The sequence below is a fragment of the Chiloscyllium plagiosum genome, chromosome 5 (genome assembly GCF_004010195.1).
Source record: "Chiloscyllium plagiosum isolate BGI_BamShark_2017 chromosome 5, ASM401019v2, whole genome shotgun sequence".
Classification (NCBI taxonomy): domain Eukaryota; kingdom Metazoa; phylum Chordata; class Chondrichthyes; order Orectolobiformes; family Hemiscylliidae; genus Chiloscyllium; species Chiloscyllium plagiosum.
Window position 1 is genome coordinate 50,355,195 of NC_057714.1, and position 17,868 is coordinate 50,373,062.

The following is a 17,868-nucleotide window of genomic DNA, read 5'->3' on the forward strand; positions in this document are numbered from 1 at the left end:
CCTGGCCTGATCCAGCCTTTAGATTTAAAAGCTGTGGAAGCCACTGCTCAAGAAACGCTGTAAGCTGGCCTTCCTCTTCCCGTTCGGGAAGGCCCAGCAAATGAATATTTTTTTCGACGACCTCGATGTGATTCTCTAAGGTCCGCACTCGCTTTTCGAGAGTCTGGACCCGATCCACGGCCGATTCTGCTATAGTCTCAGAGGTCGTGGCCTTTAGCTCCGCCCCTCCAACTCGGCACTCGATTTCCTTGATGTCTGGGTCGTGCTTTTGTAGCGCGGCCGAGAGCGAATCCCACTGGCTCCGGGACTCTTCGATGAAGGCGTCGATCCTCGTGTCAAGTTTGGAACTATTTCCACGAGGCTCGCCACCGTAGATAATTCCCCCAGGGCGGCTGCCAACGCCTCAGCTGCAGCTGGGGAGGCGTTCCTGCCTGCTGAGAACTGCGGGCTCCCTTTCCTTTAGCCATTTTTACAGGAGATGAGATTGTTTAAATTCAGTACAGAGCAACTAATTACATTAAGTAAAAACTATTTTAAATGATTTGATGAGTGTGGTGGAGGCGGGTGGCCCACTTTGCCCAAGTCTTGGGAGGAGCACTACAGACTCAGACTTGCTGGGTCGCCACCATCTTGGATCCCCCGAGAACATCTCAAACAACTGCTACAATACATGATCTTACAAAGAGAATTCTGGGGAAACTTAGGAGGTCTGGTAGCGTATGGAGACAAAAAGAGAGTTGACATACTGAGTCTGGGGTGTGTCTCTTCTTGTGATAATGCTTTCTTTTTAAAAGATTATTTTGTCCTTTTTTTTTTGAAGAGAGGTTGTAAAGACAGAGGTGGCAAAATGGCTACTGCCTAAGTCAACATCAGAGGAGGACTTAGTTTTTTTGTAAAACAGTTGCACAATGGAAGGGGAATGGCCTTCAGGCATTCTAGTTTTCTTTAAGTTGTAGCAGTCACAAGATGTTTGAGTCCAAAAAGTATTGTAAGCTTCAGTACATCATTCCTAAATGACTGTTTCTGAAATCTCTCTGGATGTTGTTCCCTCCTGCCTTTAAGAATCTGTGTTTGAATTTATCTTTTTGCCAAGTGGTGTGTTTATGGGATGTTACTATATTGGAACAGTTAATTAGTTAAGTTACTTTATTGAATATTCAATTAAGATTTCCAATAGTGTTTAAATAAATTGCATTTTGTTTAAAGCCGAGTGGTTTGACCAGTATCAACACCTGGAAAACCCACTTCACGTCTACCTTTAAAATAAGAAAAAGTTAAGGTCTAGGCTATCTTCTTAAAATATTTTGAGGGGTTCTGGACTGGCCCATAACAATCTCTGCTTTGAAGAGGAGTCATAATGGACTCAACGTTAATTTTGTTTCTCCTTCTACAGATGCCACCAAGTCTGCTGAGTTTCTCTAGCATTCTTTATGCTTGTTTTACATTTCCAGCATTTACAGTACTTTGTTTTCACATGATGCTTGATCAACAGGAATAAGGTGCAGTAAAAGATTAACCCTGATGGATGCACTGTGATCAATAATTTAATGGGACAGTAAATCAGGTCTACGTACACATTCTGCAAATACTCATCTGCATTACTGTTCCTGCCTTTCAAAACAGGCCCTGACATATTTGGGTTGAAAGCCCTACTTCAATCCCACATAACAGTACTGAACTTTAAGTCGAACCTCTGATGCTTGATATCATGTGAACAGAAGATCATATGTACCTAACATATGTTTTATAGATTCGGGAGAAACTGTTCCCAAACAAACAGATTATAATTGTGTCCTCTGGCCCTCAAAAGAACCAAAATGCAAGAGGATAAGTTTTTCACACAATGTGTAGTTAGGGTACAGAATATACTGCTTGGAACTATGGTGGAGGTGGGTTGAATTCAGGAAATCAATAAGGCATTGGATGACTATTTAGCTATAAATAATGTGCTGCATTATGCGGAAGAAATAGGAAATTAGGAGAGCCACTGCAGATATGATGGACTGAATGGTCTCCTTCTGCACCATAACAATTGCGTAATTCAGTGTACACAGAAAATTTGCAATCTCTAGGAAAATAGTATTGAGTAAAATATTAGAACTGTAAGTTGAGAAGACCTCTAGCCCTAGCGATGTTCATCTTAAAGAAGTAGCTAGTGAGATACTTGGAGACAGTGAGGTCAGCAGATGCTGGAGATCAGAGTTGAGTGCATGATACTGGAAAAGCACAGCAGGTCAGGCAGCATCCGAGGAGCAGGAAATCGACGTTTTGAGCCGGAGCTCTTCATCTGGAATGAGGCTGGAGGCTTGGGGGTGGAGAGATAGATGGGAGGGGATGGGGTGGGGGTGGGGAGGTAGCTGAGAGTATAATTGCTGGATGGAGGTGGGAGTAAAGGTGATAGGTCAGAGAAGAGGGTGGAGCAGACAGGTGGGAAGGAAGATTGACAGGTGGGACAGGTCACGAGGGCGGTGCTGAGCCAGAAGGTTGGAACTGGGGTATGGTGGGGGGCCGGAAATGAGGAAACTGGTGAAGTCCACATTGATGCCCTGGGGTTGAAGGGTCCCGAGGCGGAAGACTAAGGCATTCTTCCTCCAGGCGTCTGATGTGAGGGAGTCGTGGAGGAGAAGGCCCAGGACCTGCATGTCCTCGGCAGAGTGGGAGGGGAAATTGAAATGTTTGCCCACGGGGTGGTGGGTTGATTGGTGTGGGTGTCCCAGAGATGTTCTCAAATGTTCTCTGCGAGAAGGTGTCCAGTCACCCCAATGGAGAGGGGACCGCATCAGATACAATAAATAACAATATGTGGAAGTGCAGGTGAAGCTTTGATGGATGTGGAAGGCTCCTTTGGAGCCTGGGACAGAGGTAAGGGGGGAGGTGTGGGCGCAGGTTTTGCAATTCCTGCGGTGAAAGGAAGGAAGGTGCTGGGAGGGGAAGGTGTCTTGTTAGGGGGGGTGGACCTGACCAGGTAGTCGCGGAGGGAAACGTATCCCTGGTGGTGGGGTCCATTTGTAGGTGGCGGAAATGTCGGCAGATGATGCAACATTCGCTCCAATTGCCTGCTGTGCTCTTCCAGAAACACACACTCATCTAGTGAGATAGTTAGCCAACTGGTTTTAATTTTCCAGAAATCCCTAAATTTGAGAAGGTGCCATTGGATTAGAAGATCGAAAGCACAAGTCCTTTAATGAAAAGGGGTCTTGAATCTTTGGAATTCTATATTCCAGAGGGCTGAGAGTGCTCAGTCATTGGTTAGGCCACTTTCGGAATAGTATGTGCAATGCTGGTCTCCCTCCTATAGAAAGGATGTTGTGAAACTTGAAAGGGTTCAAAAAAGATTTAGAAGGATATTGCTAGGGTTGGAGGGTTGAACTACAGGGAGAGGGTTAAATAGGCTGGGGCTGTTTTTCCTGGAACGTCGGAGGCTGAGGAGTGACATGAGGGGCATGGATACGGTAAATAGACAAGGTTTTTTTCCCTGGGGTGAGGGAGTCCAGAACTAGAGGACATAGGTTTAGGTTGAGAGGGGAAATGCGTAAAAGGGACCGAAGGGGCAACCTTTTCATGCAGAGGGTGTCACGAGTATGTAATGAACTGCCAGAGAAAGTGGTAGAGGCTGGTACAATTACAACATTTAAAAGGCATCTGGAAGGGTACCTGAATAGGAAAGATTTAGAGGGATATGGGCCAAGTGCTGGAAAATGGGACTAGGTTAGTTTAGGATATCTGGTCGCGTGGACAAGTTGGATCGCAGGGTCTGTTTCCGTGCTGTACATCTCTACGAATATGTTTAAGGGTTGACAGATATTTATATACTAATGGGAGGAAATGGCATTGAAGTGAATGATCAGCCATGATTGTACTGAATAATAAAGCAGGCTTAATGGGTTACTTGTGCTCTTATGTTTCAAAAATCTTATTGTATTGTGAAGCAGACTTCTTCTTTTGCTGCTAATTCTTATAAATGGAGAAACATGGATAATTAAGACAGAAAATCTTCCCTGGAAACTGAAGGAAAAGTCAAGGCGTTGACAGTCAGATTTTCTAAGATTAAAATTGGTTATGGGAAAAGAAGTGTGGGAAGAGATTAGAAACCTTTTTGAAGGCAGTCTTAGCAATACAGGAATATTCTTTTTGAAATCAGCAGAAATACTGAGGCCAGGAAATATCAACATGTCTCAGTGGTCACATTCCTCTTTCAAGTAAATAAGTTAACTGATTTGAAACTTATTTTAGAAATTTCAGTACAACAATTTGGCAGATGCTTCTATACAGCATTATGGTGGTAATGCAGTGTTAAAGGTGCAATTTTTCTCAATGACACATTAAACCAATGCCCCATCAGCTTGTTCTAGTTGTCAAACAGGATCTCATAGCATAACTCAGGGTAAGGAAAAGCACATGAACTAAACAATATTTTCTTAACCACTATCATAATGGAATAATTGCCTCAATTGTACACAAATTGCTTGAGGTTTGCATGGCACATGAAACAGTGCTGCATTTAACCCTTTCAACACAACCTCTCACACCAGCCCTTGCCCATCCTCCCAAATCTAGGACACTCCCCTTTTGTCTTTTTTTAAAATGTTAAGCTTTTATGCTGTTAGCTAATATTCTGGATTAAAGCTACAATTTAGTAACATGTATGCGCAGATAAATATCTGTAGAATTGTCATTATGTCAATAATGTAAATATGCTATCCTGATTTTTAAAAAAATTCTTATGCAAGATGTGGACATTGCAAACATATGCTGTCCATCTCTAATTATGCTTAAATGAGTGATTGCTAGATCATTTCAGATGGCAGTTAAGAATTGATCACAGGTTGCTTTGGATGTAGAGTCACATTTAGACCAGACTGTGTAAGAATGGCAGACTTTCTGGATGTTAGACTAGCTTTAGTACCAAAACTATTGATTTCCTTCCTTCGAGCATTTTAATGTGGTTAGATTAGCTTTAATACCAGAAAAGTTAATTGAAATAAAATTCAACCAGGTGTGATCGTGGGATTTGAATCCATGTTCTCAAAACCTTTCCCTGGGCCTCTTCATAACAGTGGCATTACTACCAGACCACCACCTGCTCATAATAATGAATTGAATCAGGCTTTAAGTTCGCATTCAGTTTGACAATTTCTTCACTCACGGTAGATGTACCGATCATTAACATGCATTTGAATTATTCATGCGTAATATTTAAAATTGAAAAGTTATTGAAAGGAATCAATACAGGTTAAAATTTACGACCTGTTCATTGCAGCTAAACTAATGCATGCTGCACAAAAAAAATATTTACCTTCCATCAATAAAGTCCCTCTTCAGTTGTAAAAAATATAAGTGCCTGAAAAGTAGATGAAAATGTTAAATATCAGTGCACAATCTAATCATAGATATTGTTTAAAATCCGAGGATTCCAATGCGTATCAGCATTCAGGTCTACAAAGTTTGAATGGGATACTTTTCGAGAACAACATTCTGGAACAAATTTACTAAGTCACATGAATATAGAATTCTGAACTTATACTGAATTTCATATAATACTTGGTTGTCTCTTAGGATATAAATGACTTAAACAATAGCGATTTTGAAACCATTTCTTATTGCTGAAATGATGTCAGTGACTGCAATGTCTGGACCAAAATTTTCAATTGGTCAATAATGCTCTTACTAACAATAATCCAACTAAGAACTCAATCTATATCACATCATGTTCCAACATAAAAAGATGAGATCTAAGCTCGTGTTTTCCAATTTAAAGGCCAGAGTCTGTTTCCATGTCACACAGTAACTGGATCTTAGAAACACATCAACATATTTTCTAAGAATCAAACTCTAGTGGCATTGTTCACAGGGAGGCAACACCAAGAATCAGACAAAAGTCATAAATAAATTCTTAAAAGAAACAGAGTAATGGACATTGTATGAACAAAGCTCAAGACATACTGGATCATTTCTGGGGAAAGACAGAAAACAAAACTAAATCTTGAGAAATCTGACAAAAGATAGATGACTGAGCACCAAAGCCAATGTACTTCTAGCAGGAAATGGGCAATGTCAACTTTTTTTTTGCAATTATTTTTGTATGATTTCTATGATCCAAGCTGTATCTCACTGTCTCAGTAAACGTATTATCGGATTGTCATCAGGCTGGTGAACTTTTTCCCAGGGTAGGGGAGTCCAAAACTAGAGGGCATATATTTAAGATGAGAGGGGAAAGATTTAAAAGGAACGTAAGGGGCAGCCTTTTCCACAGAGAACGTGGTGCGGGTTTGCAATAGGCTGCCACAGGTGGTGGAGGCGGCGAGTACAATTATAACATTTAAAAGGCATCTGGATGGGTACACAAATAAGAAGAGTTTACAGAGATATAGGTGAAATGTGAGTTTACGATATCTGGCTGGTGCGGATGAGTTGGACCAAAGCCTCTATTTCAGTGATGTATAATTCTGATTCTATAACTGAAAGGAAGAGTTGAGATTCTGTATTTTTGCTTTATTTTCTGTATTTTAATTTACTATATTTTATTGCTATATAAATTGGCAGCACGGTGGCTGAGTGGTTAGCACTGTTGCCTCTCAGTGTCACAGACCTGAGTTCAATCCCAGCCTTGGGTGACTGTGAAGTTGTATGTTCTCCCAGTGTCTGCATGGGTTTCCGCTGGGTGCTCAGGTTTCTGCCCACAGTCCAGAGATGTGCAGGTAGGTAGATTGACCATGCTGAATTATTCAGTAGTGTCCAGGGATGTGCAGGTTGGGTGGACTAGCCATGATAAATGTGGGGTTATGGGGATAGGGTGGGGCATCTGGGTTGGGTGGCCTGTTTTAGAATTGCAGGGATTCTCTGATTCTTCAGAATGGAATGGAGATCTGCATGTAACAGGCTGAAAATGCAACAGTTGAAGAAATGTGCCCATAGCAGAAGTAGACAAAACCTGCTCAGCACCTTTTGGGAGTCAAAGATAAGTTAACTATCCCCCATTTTCACACTACTACTATTCTAGGATTTCTCAAAAATAAACCATTTTATAGAAATTCATTCAGCCTGTAACTATGATTTTGCAATTTTTAAAATCATGCAGATAACTACACTATAGAATGTGTTAAATGCAAGGCTTTGAATTACATATTCAAGTCTGAAATTTAAAATGGAATTCCAATTCATTAAAATTTTGTGCATTAAGCAATAGCCAATTGACTAAATATCACTATTAACATTCCTAGGTTCTGCACGTGCACAATGGAGGTATTCTGCCAGATGTTGTACTTACATGCACATTGCCTACCTTGTCTGTTCTTGCTGCAGAGCATTTGGGTCTGTTACAAAAAATCTCACTCGGACATTTAGCGCCCCACCTGAAATATTTTGGGTAAAAATAGAAGAGACACATTTACATTGTTGAACCCTAAATTTTTAAGAAGTTGTGCGCGCCAGGATATAGAACTCCTTGCACTTCAAACACCTACTATCTGCATCATGTACACTTCCAGTCAAGTATAGCAAGAGCAGGCATAAAATATCCCTCTACACTGCTGCAAAAACATGCTTTATCTCTAATCTCAGAGCAACAAGTTGTACTTAATGTAGTAATATGTTCCAAGGTATTTTGCTGGAGTTTTATGTAATAACATTTGGCACCGTTCCATTAAGGTTAGGGCAGATGACCAAAAGTTTGGTTAAAGAAGCATTCAAGATATAGAAAGTAAGGTGTAAAGGTGGCAAATAGAGGAAATTCTGTGAGCTAAAGCCTTAACAGTTGAAGGCTTGGCTTCTAATAGTGAAATGATTAAAATTGGAGATGCTCAAGAAGCCAGAAGTAGGCAAGTGCTGATCTCTTGGAGATATGTCTAAGAAGTGCACTTTTGTTGAAGTGGAGCATCTAAGATAACAGCCTTCAAGAACACTGTCTCAGTCCACACTTGCTGGGAAAACGATTAACGCTGAACTCCCACAGTCAGCAGCTTTTGTATTCTATTTTCCACAGCATTTCTTGTAGACAATGTCTAACATTACTTCAGACACTATAGCATAGAACTTTTTCGCTTCCCAGCAAGGGTCTGAGACTTGAAGGACTTATGCCTGAAGCATCGATTCTCCTGCTCCTCAGATGCTGCCTGAGCTGCTGTGCTTGTTCCAGCGCCACATTTTTTGACTCTGACAAACCAGTGGTGAGACAGGAGAGAAGTGTGGCATTGCTACATAACACATTTAATGACATTAAAATTTAGTCCAAATAATTAAATGGCTCTTTCACCAGAATTTGGATAAGGTTATGAACAACTACAAGCCAATTCGATAGAGGTTCCATTTCTAGTGGTGCAGCAGCACTACTGACTTCTTTTGCTGTTACGCAATAAACTACCCAAAGTAAATTTGTCATCTTATAAGCTAAATACTGCATTCATATTGTTTTGATTAACACAGTGGTTTGTGTTGTAGTACAGCTCCCTGGTTTAGTTACTGGCCTGTTCTAAGCTCTATGTCATTTGGGCCACAACAGTTGTGTTCAGCAAGAGTTGGATTGTTAGCCAGTCACTCCTTTAAAGTCCACAAGGGGATATTGAACAAAAGCAAGAACTCAACCATGACATGTATAAGAATTCCAATACTCAACAGTTCAGGTGACTAGTTCAAGAGTCATATGTTAGATATGGCAGAGACAAACAAAACAACATTTTGAGGCACAGAAAGAAAATCTTTTTTATTTGAACAAGCATTGTGTAAGTTTGAGCCATTTTATGATAGAACGGAACTAACTTGAAGCTATCAGCAAAGCTAATTACTGGAGCATCAAACAATCTCTTAAACACATTAGGAAGAAACATTGTAATCAAGAAACTGTGTTGTGTGTAAACTGAAATATCATTGCCTGTTTCCTAAAGCACATACTTGTCCATATTTCCATACATTTTTATTCCAGGCATAAAAGGTTAGTTGCATGATTTCCTTTGAAGAAATAAACTAAAACTGAAATAAAGGCTAAATAATTAATGTGAACAGTTTTGGAAGGTTAATAATACTTAGTTAAAGTAAGTCAGTAGGCTTACCTTTAAGCTGTTTCCTGATAGGTTTACTAGGTTCAAGCCACCTCTGTGCATGAAATATTAGTAAATCCAGGTTAGATTTTATGTTCAAGTTAGTATCAAAAGGCGTGCATAGAAGAAATAACGTTTGAACTTTAAAAAATAAAATGTACTTACAGGACACTCTATTGAGTCATCTATAAATTGCAAACCAAAATATTCCTTTTCAATCAAGTCCAGGTGTTTATAGACCATATCCAACAGAACTTGACCGACATCTTGTTTCTGTAAAAGTGTATAGTAAAATAGGGAAAAAGTCAGCATGGTTTCATCTAGGGGAGGTAATGCCTGCCAAATCTGCTAGAATTCTTTGAGGAAGTAAAAAGCAGGTTAGACCAAGGAGAATCAATGGATGTTATCTACCTGGACTGCAAGAAGGCCTTTCACAAGGTGTCGCACAGGAGGCTACTGAGTAAGATAAGAGGCCATGGCGTCAGATGCAAGGTGTGAGCATGGATAGAAGTTTGGCTGTCTGGCAGAAAGCAAAAAGTGAGGATAAAAGGGTCATTCTCAGGATGGCAGCCGCTGACAAGTGGTGTTCCACAAGGATCGATGTTGGGACGATAACTTTTCACTTTATACATTAACAATCTAGATGGAGGAACTCAGGGCATTCTGACTAAGTTTGCAGACAATACAAAGATAGGTGGAGTGACAGGTAGCATTGAGGAAGCAGGGAGGCTGGCGAAGGATTTGGACTAGTTAGGAGAGTGGGCAAAGAAGTGGCAGATGGAGTACAACCTAGGAAAGTGAGGCCATGCACTTTGGCAGGAAGCATAGAGGCATGGACAATTTTCTAAATGAGGAAAAAATTCAGAAGTCTGAAGTACAAAGACACTTGGGAGTTTAGATTAGATTAGATTCCCTTTAGTGTGGAAACAGGCCCTTCGGCCCAACCAGTCCACACCGACCCTCCAAAGAGTAACCCACCCAGACCCATTGCCCTCTGACTAATGCACCTGACACTATGGGCAACTTAGCATGGCCAATTCACCTGACCTGCACATCTTTGGACAGTGGAGTGAAACCGGAGCACCTGGAGGAAACCCACACAGACACGGGGAGAATGTGCAAACTCCACACAGACAGTTGCCGGAGGCTAGAATCGAACCTGGGACCCTGGTGCTGTGAGGCAGCAGTGCTAACCACTGAGCCACCGTGTTAAGAGGAGGTTCACAAGAATGGTCCCGGGAATGAAAAGCATAACATATGAGGAATGTTTGAGGTCTCTGGTTTATACTCTTTGGAGTTTAGAAGGACGAGGGGGGATCTAAATGAACCATACAGAATACGGAATGGCCTGGACACAGTAGATGTTGGGAAGATGTTTCCATTGGTACGACAGACTAGTACCAGAGGGCACAGACTTAGGGTAAAGGGAAGACCTTTTAGAACGGAGATAAAGAGAAACTTCTTCATTGCTACAGAAGGTGGTGGAAGCCAGGTCATTGAGTACATTTAAGGCTAAAGATAGGGATCAAGGACCAAGGGTTATGGGAGAATGGATTGAGAAACGTATCAGACATGATTGAATGGCTGAGCAGACTCGAAGGGCTGAATGGCCTACTTTCTGCTCCTATGTTTTATGGTCTGTGCCAGAGCTTGTCCACTCCGACTGCTTTTATTTTTCTTTGTCTTTCTGTTTCTGTCTCTTATTTTAAGAAAAATATTTACCTTGTCCTGAGCTTGGACGGTATTGGCGATGGTGAGAGTCCAGTACGCGCAACTCGAGTAGGCCCAGGGCGGAGGAGAGTGAGCGCATGGTTACTTGTCGGAGCAAGCACAGGACTTGGAATTAGTGGCTGCTATATTGGCAGATGCAACACTGGCAAGGTTGGCCCAGCTACAAAAGATGGCGCCCAAGGATCGGTGACTTTGATGCTGTTTGGGTTCTGGTGTAGTCGGCAGTGAAGTGATGGAGGGATGGCGGAACAGTTGACAGTGATGCCTGGCTCAGGACTGATGGACTCTCTTCATGCTATATCTTTCTTTTTTTCCCCCCTTATTCTTAAATAATTCAAAATAGCACCTTCATGGTGACAAATGAAAACTTTTCACTGTGTTTTGTTGTATTCTTACTGTAGAATATATGTGACAAAAAAAATCAAATCTGTACTCCAAACATGGCCTCACTCATGTCCTGTACAAGCCCAGTATGAGTATAGGAGTTGAAACTTCAATGTTACTCAATAGTTATTATAGCTCATGAGGTCACAAAATAAATACAGATAAAGTGGGACATTCAGCTCATCTTAATTTACCAATTCAAAAAAAATGGATCATTCAATCCCCACGGAATTACTCTTTATTCCTTGCATTGATCGTTCTTGGTGTTAAAACAATTCCTTAACTAAGTTCTAAATTCATCTTTTGCACTCACTACAGATCAGCAATTAAATTCATCTATCTCATCTGACCTACGGGCAATTTGTTTGATTGTAACACTTCCCACATGTTGTTACCTGGATTTCAAAGAAATAATGAGTGGTCAAAAAAAAATTATAGCTTCGTATATCTTGTCTAAAAATAGTGAGACAATGCATTGCAGCACAGAAATAAATATACGAGTAACAGGATTTATAAATCACAATGTGAATTCGAAACGGGAAGGATAATATCGTTACTGATGGACATCAACTTTCAATGGACAATGATTCTAAGAATTTTCGTTATCTCTAGTCAGTGTAACAGGCATAGTCCTACATTATATTGGGGTTGAATAGCACAGTTCAATATATTGGATTCAATAGCAAAACACAATTTTCTTGCTCCATCAATTAGAAAATTGCAGCATTCCCCAAAATTACTATATTCTATATCCCTGATAAGACTTTTCTGTTCAAATAGTTTGTTCCCCAAACACAGATGAGTATACAAAGAATAGGTATAAAAATTATTAAAACTGCTTCCTCACTTTTTCTCTTTCCCTATTCTCAGGCCATGCTCACCATGCTGGAACATAATGCTGTGACCTTCTAACTTTTTAATCCCAACATCCATTACAGTTTTGTGGTTAGATTTGATTTATTGGCCATTACACCAATGAAATACATGCAGAAAATTTGATGATATTTGACTAAGCAACAACAATACAGAAGTAGGGAATTATGAAATTTGTCATGGTCTCCTGAGTATACCATCTGAATAATGTGAAGCAGTATAATTATGAACATTTCTTTCTTGAGGCCTTGATATCCAGGATAGGACACACTGTTTCCCACTCTGGGGAATATGAAAAATAGTGAATAAAATGTATCCTTGTCCTTATCTGTTATTTCCCAAATCACTGTAGATAACTGCAACTAGTTTACTATTATTCTATAAATAACAACTGAAGGTCATTCGGAAGCTGAAAGCAGATGAGCAGGTTTCTTGATGATCTTCCAGAGCTATTCAGCTATTATGCTGCTCATCCAAATGTCTGAAGGCCAGATGACCATCCTCAAGATCATGGAATCTTGGTTTTACACCAACCAGGGATAAGGGGACACAGCTGCTTATGTCAGATAAGATCTAAGCTGAAAGAAAGTTTTTCTTTCCTCAAGCCTGGCTTCTGTCCTCAAGCCAAACCTTAATCGACTTGAGAAAACCAGAATATGATCCGCCTGCAAAGGTACAAAAAAAAGTTGTTTCTGCTCTTAGTGAAGATAACACAAAAGTAGGAGGATTCTGACAGTTTCTATCAAATTTAAGTATATAATGAGGCCCCACTTGCTTAACAAATAAATGTTTTCCACTGAAGAATCAAGTGCTATCAAAAGCTTGAGGAAAGAAACAAGGAGGTAAGGCAAGACCTTACATCAAGAGAGCCCATTGTGTCTGCTGTTAAGGCAAAGCCTTGACCAACAGAAAGGATTGCTCATTGAAACACTAATGGACAATCAAGGCAAAGCAGCCACAAGTTATTGGAATACCTGTTGGTAAAAAGTTACACCCAGTGTCACAGAGCAAATCTGAGCTGCACAGCCTGACTTGATAGCAGTGAATCAGAGAAGCATGCATAAATCATTGGTGTAATGGCCAATAAATCAAACCTAACCACAAAACTGTAATGGATATTGGGAGTAAAAAATTACAACGTCACAGCATTATGTTGCAGCATGATGAGTATGGCCTGAGAATAGGGAAAGAGGCAATTAGGGATCAGAAGAAAAAAACAAAATGCTAACTTTCAGAAAATTTAAATTATATATGTTACTTACTGCCAAGTTGCCAGGCCTTAATGTTTAAATTTCACTGCAGCCCTGAAAGCTCCCAGAGGGAGGGAATACTTGATTTCTGTTTAAGAACTATGATGTAAACAAGTCAACTGCTAGTATCAGCAGTTGGGTTGTTACACTCGAAACATCAAATAGCACCACACCTAAAGTTAGTGAAATTAGTGGTCACAGCAAGGTTAATATGCTCTTTAGTTAGCTGCTTTGGCAGGAAACAGGAATATAAATTATAGTTCATCATAACAAATGTAACTACTATCCTTGAGAATTTTGATTTTTATCAAACAGATGAGTATGTTCATACTGATATGAAAGCAAAAACGTTCGTAATAATTTCAAAGAATTACAGAATGGTTACTGCACACAAGGAAGCATTTGACCTGTTGTGTCCGAGCTTTCTGAAAGAGCAAATCATTCACCTGCTTTTCACCCTGAGGTGTGCAATTGTTAAAATTTTCAGTTAATGACACAGCTACAACTACATATTGGAAATATGTAAGGTGTAGAAAGTACATGTTATTCCATCGAAGACATGATTCTTGCAGTGCCCAACAAATACGTTTACAAGAGCTGGGCCTAGCAGATGAATTTGTTAATGAGATTCCAATTTGAGCATCCACATTGTCACTAAAACTGAACAACTATGCAAGTTGCCAAGTCTGTAAGTTCAACAATACTGATTCATGCAATGGTGGGAGGTAATACCATAAAACATCGGAGCAGAAATTAGGCCATTCAATCCATCGAGTCTGCTCCGCCATTCAATCATGGCTGATAAGTTTCTCAACACCATTTTCCTGTAACCCTTTATCACCTTGATATTCAAGAACCTACCTAGCGCAGTCTTAGGTAGGCGTCCACAGCCTTCTGTGACAGTGAATTCCACAGTTTCACCACTATCTGGCTAATGAAGTTTCTCCTTTGTTCCATTCTAACAGGTCTTCTCTTGGTGCTTAGGCTATGCCCTCTTCTATCAATGGAAACATCTTCCCAACATCTACTCTGTCCAGGCCATTCAATATTCTGTAAGTACCAATTAGGTTCCCCATTCATCCTTCTAAACTCCATCAAGTCTAAACCCAACGTCCTCAAATGTTCTTCATATGTTAAGCTTTTCATTCCTTGGACCATTCTCATGAACCTCCTCTGAACATGCTCCAGAGCCAGTACATTCTTCCTGAGATATAGGGCCTAAAGCTGGCCTTACAGAGCCTCAGAAGTACATCCCTGAGTCCTCTCAAAATAAATGCCATCATTGCATTTGCCTTCCTAACTACTGACTCAACCTGAAAATTTAACTGGAGTGAAACCTGGACTATAACTCCCACGTCTCTCTGCCCTTCAGACTTCTGAATTTTCTCCCCATTTAGAAAATAGTCCATGCCTCTATTCCTGGATTAGTAGTGCTGGAAGAGCACAGTAGTTTATGCAACATCCAAGGAGCAGCGAAATCGACGTTTCGGGCAAAAGCCCTTCATCAGGAAATGGCTTCATCTGCAGGAGAAAGTGAGGACTGCAGATGCTGGAGATCAGAGCTGAAAATGTGTTGCTGGAAAAGGCCACTTAGCCTGCTGGACACACTTTCCTCATTCCTGAAGAAGGGCTCATGCCCGAAACGTCGATTCTCCTGCTCCATGGATGCTGCCTGACTGCTGTGCTTTTCCAGCAACACATTTTCAGTTCCAGCATCTGCAGTCATTGTTTTTACCTCCTGCCTCTATTCCTCCTACCAAAGTGCATGACCGCACATTTTCCTACGTTGTACTCCATCTGCCACTTCTTTGTCCACACTCCTAACCTGTCCAAATCCTTCTGCAGCCTCCCCTGCCTCCTCAATGCTACCTATCCCTCTACTTGTCTTTGTATAGTGTACAAACTTAGTCAGAACGCTCTCAGTTCCTTCGTCTCGATCGTTAATGTATAAAGTGAAAAGCTGTGGTCCCAACACTGAGCTTTGAGGAACACTATTGTCACCAGCTGCCACCCTGAGGAGGACCCTTTTAAACCCACTTTCTGCTGAACAGCCAAGCTTGTATCCATGCCAGCACCTTGCCTCTAACACCTTGGGCCCTTATCTTACTCAGTAGGCTCTTGTGCAACACTATATCAAAGGCCATCTTGAAATCCAGGTAGGTAAAATCCATTGGCTGTCCTTGATCTAACCTGCTCATTATTTCCTCAAAGAATTCTAGCAGATTTGTCAGGCATGAACTTCCCTTGATGAAACCATGCTTACTTTGTCCTATTTTATCAACACTTCCAAGTATTCAGAAATCTTATCTTTCACAATGGATTCCAGGACCTTACTCACGACCAAGGTTAGGCTAATTGGTGTGTAAGTTTCCAGCTTTTGCCTTACTCCTTTTTTAAACAGGGATCTCATGTTATTGATTTTCCAGTCCTCTAGGACCCTCCCTGATTCTAGCAATTCCTGAAAGATCACTAGTAATGCCTTCACTATCTCTTCTGCTATCTCCCTTAGAACTCTGGGATGTAGTTTATCTGGTCTTTATCCACCTTCGGGCCATTCTAGCACCTTCTCCTTGGTGATGGCCATCATACTCAGCTCTGCGCCTCCTCAGTCTCTTAAATCTTTGGGATATTACTTATGTCTTCCATCATGAAAACTGACGCAAAGTAATTATTCAGTTGCTTAGCCACTGCCCTGTTTTCCTCTACTCCCTTGTCCAGTGTCATTTTCCAGCAGCCCAATGTCCACTTTTGCCTCTCTTTTGTCCTTTATATATCTAAAGAGACCCTTACAATCTTCTTTTATATTACTGGCCAGCTTACCCTCATATTCAATCTTCTCCCTCCTTATTTCTTTTTTTGTTGTCTCTGTAGATCTTTGTAAGCTTCCCAATCCTCTGGTTTCCCACTGCTCTTCGCCATATTATATGTTTTCTCTTTTGCTTTTATGCTATCTCTGACTTCCCTCAACAGCCATGGTTGCTTCATCCTCCCTGTACCATGTTTCATCTTCTGTGGGATGAATCTCTGCTGTGTTTCTTGGATTATTCCCAGAAACTCTGGTCATTGCTACTTCACTGTCTTTCCTGCTAGGCCCCTCTCCCAGTCAGTTCTACTCAGCTCCTCTCTCATGTCTCTGCAGTTGCCTTTATTTAGCTGTAATACTGTTACCCCTGATTCTATCTTCTCCCTCTCAAATTGCAGAGTAAATGCCATCATATTTTGATCACTTCCTCGTAAGAGCTCCTTCACCTTAAGCTCCCTGATCAAATCTGCCTCATTACACAACAATAAATCCAATACTGCCTGTTTCCTAGTAGGCTCCACCACAGGCTGCTCCAAAACACCATCTTGTAGACATTCCAAAAATTCCTTTTCTTGCAGTCTCTTACCAACCTGATTTTCCCAGTCCACCTTAATACTGAAATCCCCCATGATCACTGTAAACTTTGCCTTTCCTACACATCTTTAACTCCTGGTGTATCTTATGTCCCAGCTCCTGACCACTGTTTGGAGGCCTGTACATAACTCCAACTATGTTTTTTTCACCTTTGCAATTCCTCAATTCTACCCACACAGATTCTACACCATCTGACCCTACTTCGTTTATTATTATCAATTTAATTTCATTTCTTACTAATAAGATAACCCCACTCTACCTGCCACCTGCCTTTCTTTTTAATAGGATGTATATCCTTGAATATTCAGCTCCCAATCCTGATCCCCTTGCAGCCACATCTCTGTGATGTCCACCACATTGTAACTGCCAATTTTGATCAGTATGACATAATGTTGCAGTGTAAATGTCTATGCATTGTTTGAGCGGTACTTTGGAAATTAGATTAGATTACATTACAGTGTGGAAACAGGCCCTTCGGCCCAACAAGTCCACACCGACCCCCCGAAGCGCAACCCCCCCATACCCCTACATTTACCCCTTACCTAACACTACGGGCAATTTAGCATGGCCAATTCACCTGACCTGCACACTAGCTTTCGGAGTGACTCTCCTTCATCAGGTGATAGTGGAGGGCTCGATCGTAACAGAATTTATAGCAAAAGTTTACAGTGTGATGTAACTGAAATTATACATTGAAAAATTGATAGTTAAGCCTTTCATCTGTTAGAATACAATGATAGTTTCACTTCTTTCATGTGTACATCACAAAACCTTTTTTTTTAAAGTTGCATTCTCGGGTTAGCTGTTAACAATGGTGATAGCTAGACAATATGTTGAAGGTGTTGGGCCCGTGTTCTCTGTCTATGCCATGATGTTTAGATTGATTATAATCTAAAAAGTCATCCCGGAGGCATGGTACATTGGGGAAACCGAGCGAAGGCTATGACAACGGATGAATGGGCACCGCACAACAATCAGAGAGGAGGGTTCCCTCCCAGTTGGGGAACACTTCAGTGGTCCAGGACATTCAGCCTTGGACCTTCGGGTGACCATCCTCCAAGGTGGACTTCGGGACAGGCAGCAGAGAAAAGTGGCCGAGCAGAGGCTGATAGCTAAGTTCGGTACCCATAGGGAGGGCCTCAACCCGGACCTTGGGTTCATGTCACATTACAGGTGATCACCATTGCACCACACACACACA

The 17,868-nt window shown here is 41.1% G+C and overlaps 1 protein-coding gene across 7 annotated transcripts in view; it reads right to left on the reverse strand.

Annotated features, from left to right (window-relative positions):
- Nucleotides 1-17,868, reverse strand: part of LOC122549888 (tyrosine-protein phosphatase non-receptor type 3-like) — a 218,108-nt gene that overhangs the window by 134,777 nt on the left and 65,463 nt on the right. For all 7 annotated transcript variants that reach the window (XM_043690065.1, XM_043690067.1, XM_043690062.1 and 4 more), the window contains 4 exons: nucleotides 9,198-9,305; nucleotides 9,045-9,087; nucleotides 7,283-7,352; nucleotides 5,297-5,341 (listed from right to left, as the gene is read on the reverse strand). In XM_043690065.1, coding sequence (XP_043546000.1) covers nucleotides 5,297-5,341; nucleotides 7,283-7,352; nucleotides 9,045-9,087; nucleotides 9,198-9,305 — 266 coding nt within the window. The remainder of the gene's footprint in view (nucleotides 1-5,296; nucleotides 5,342-7,282; nucleotides 7,353-9,044; nucleotides 9,088-9,197; nucleotides 9,306-17,868) is intronic.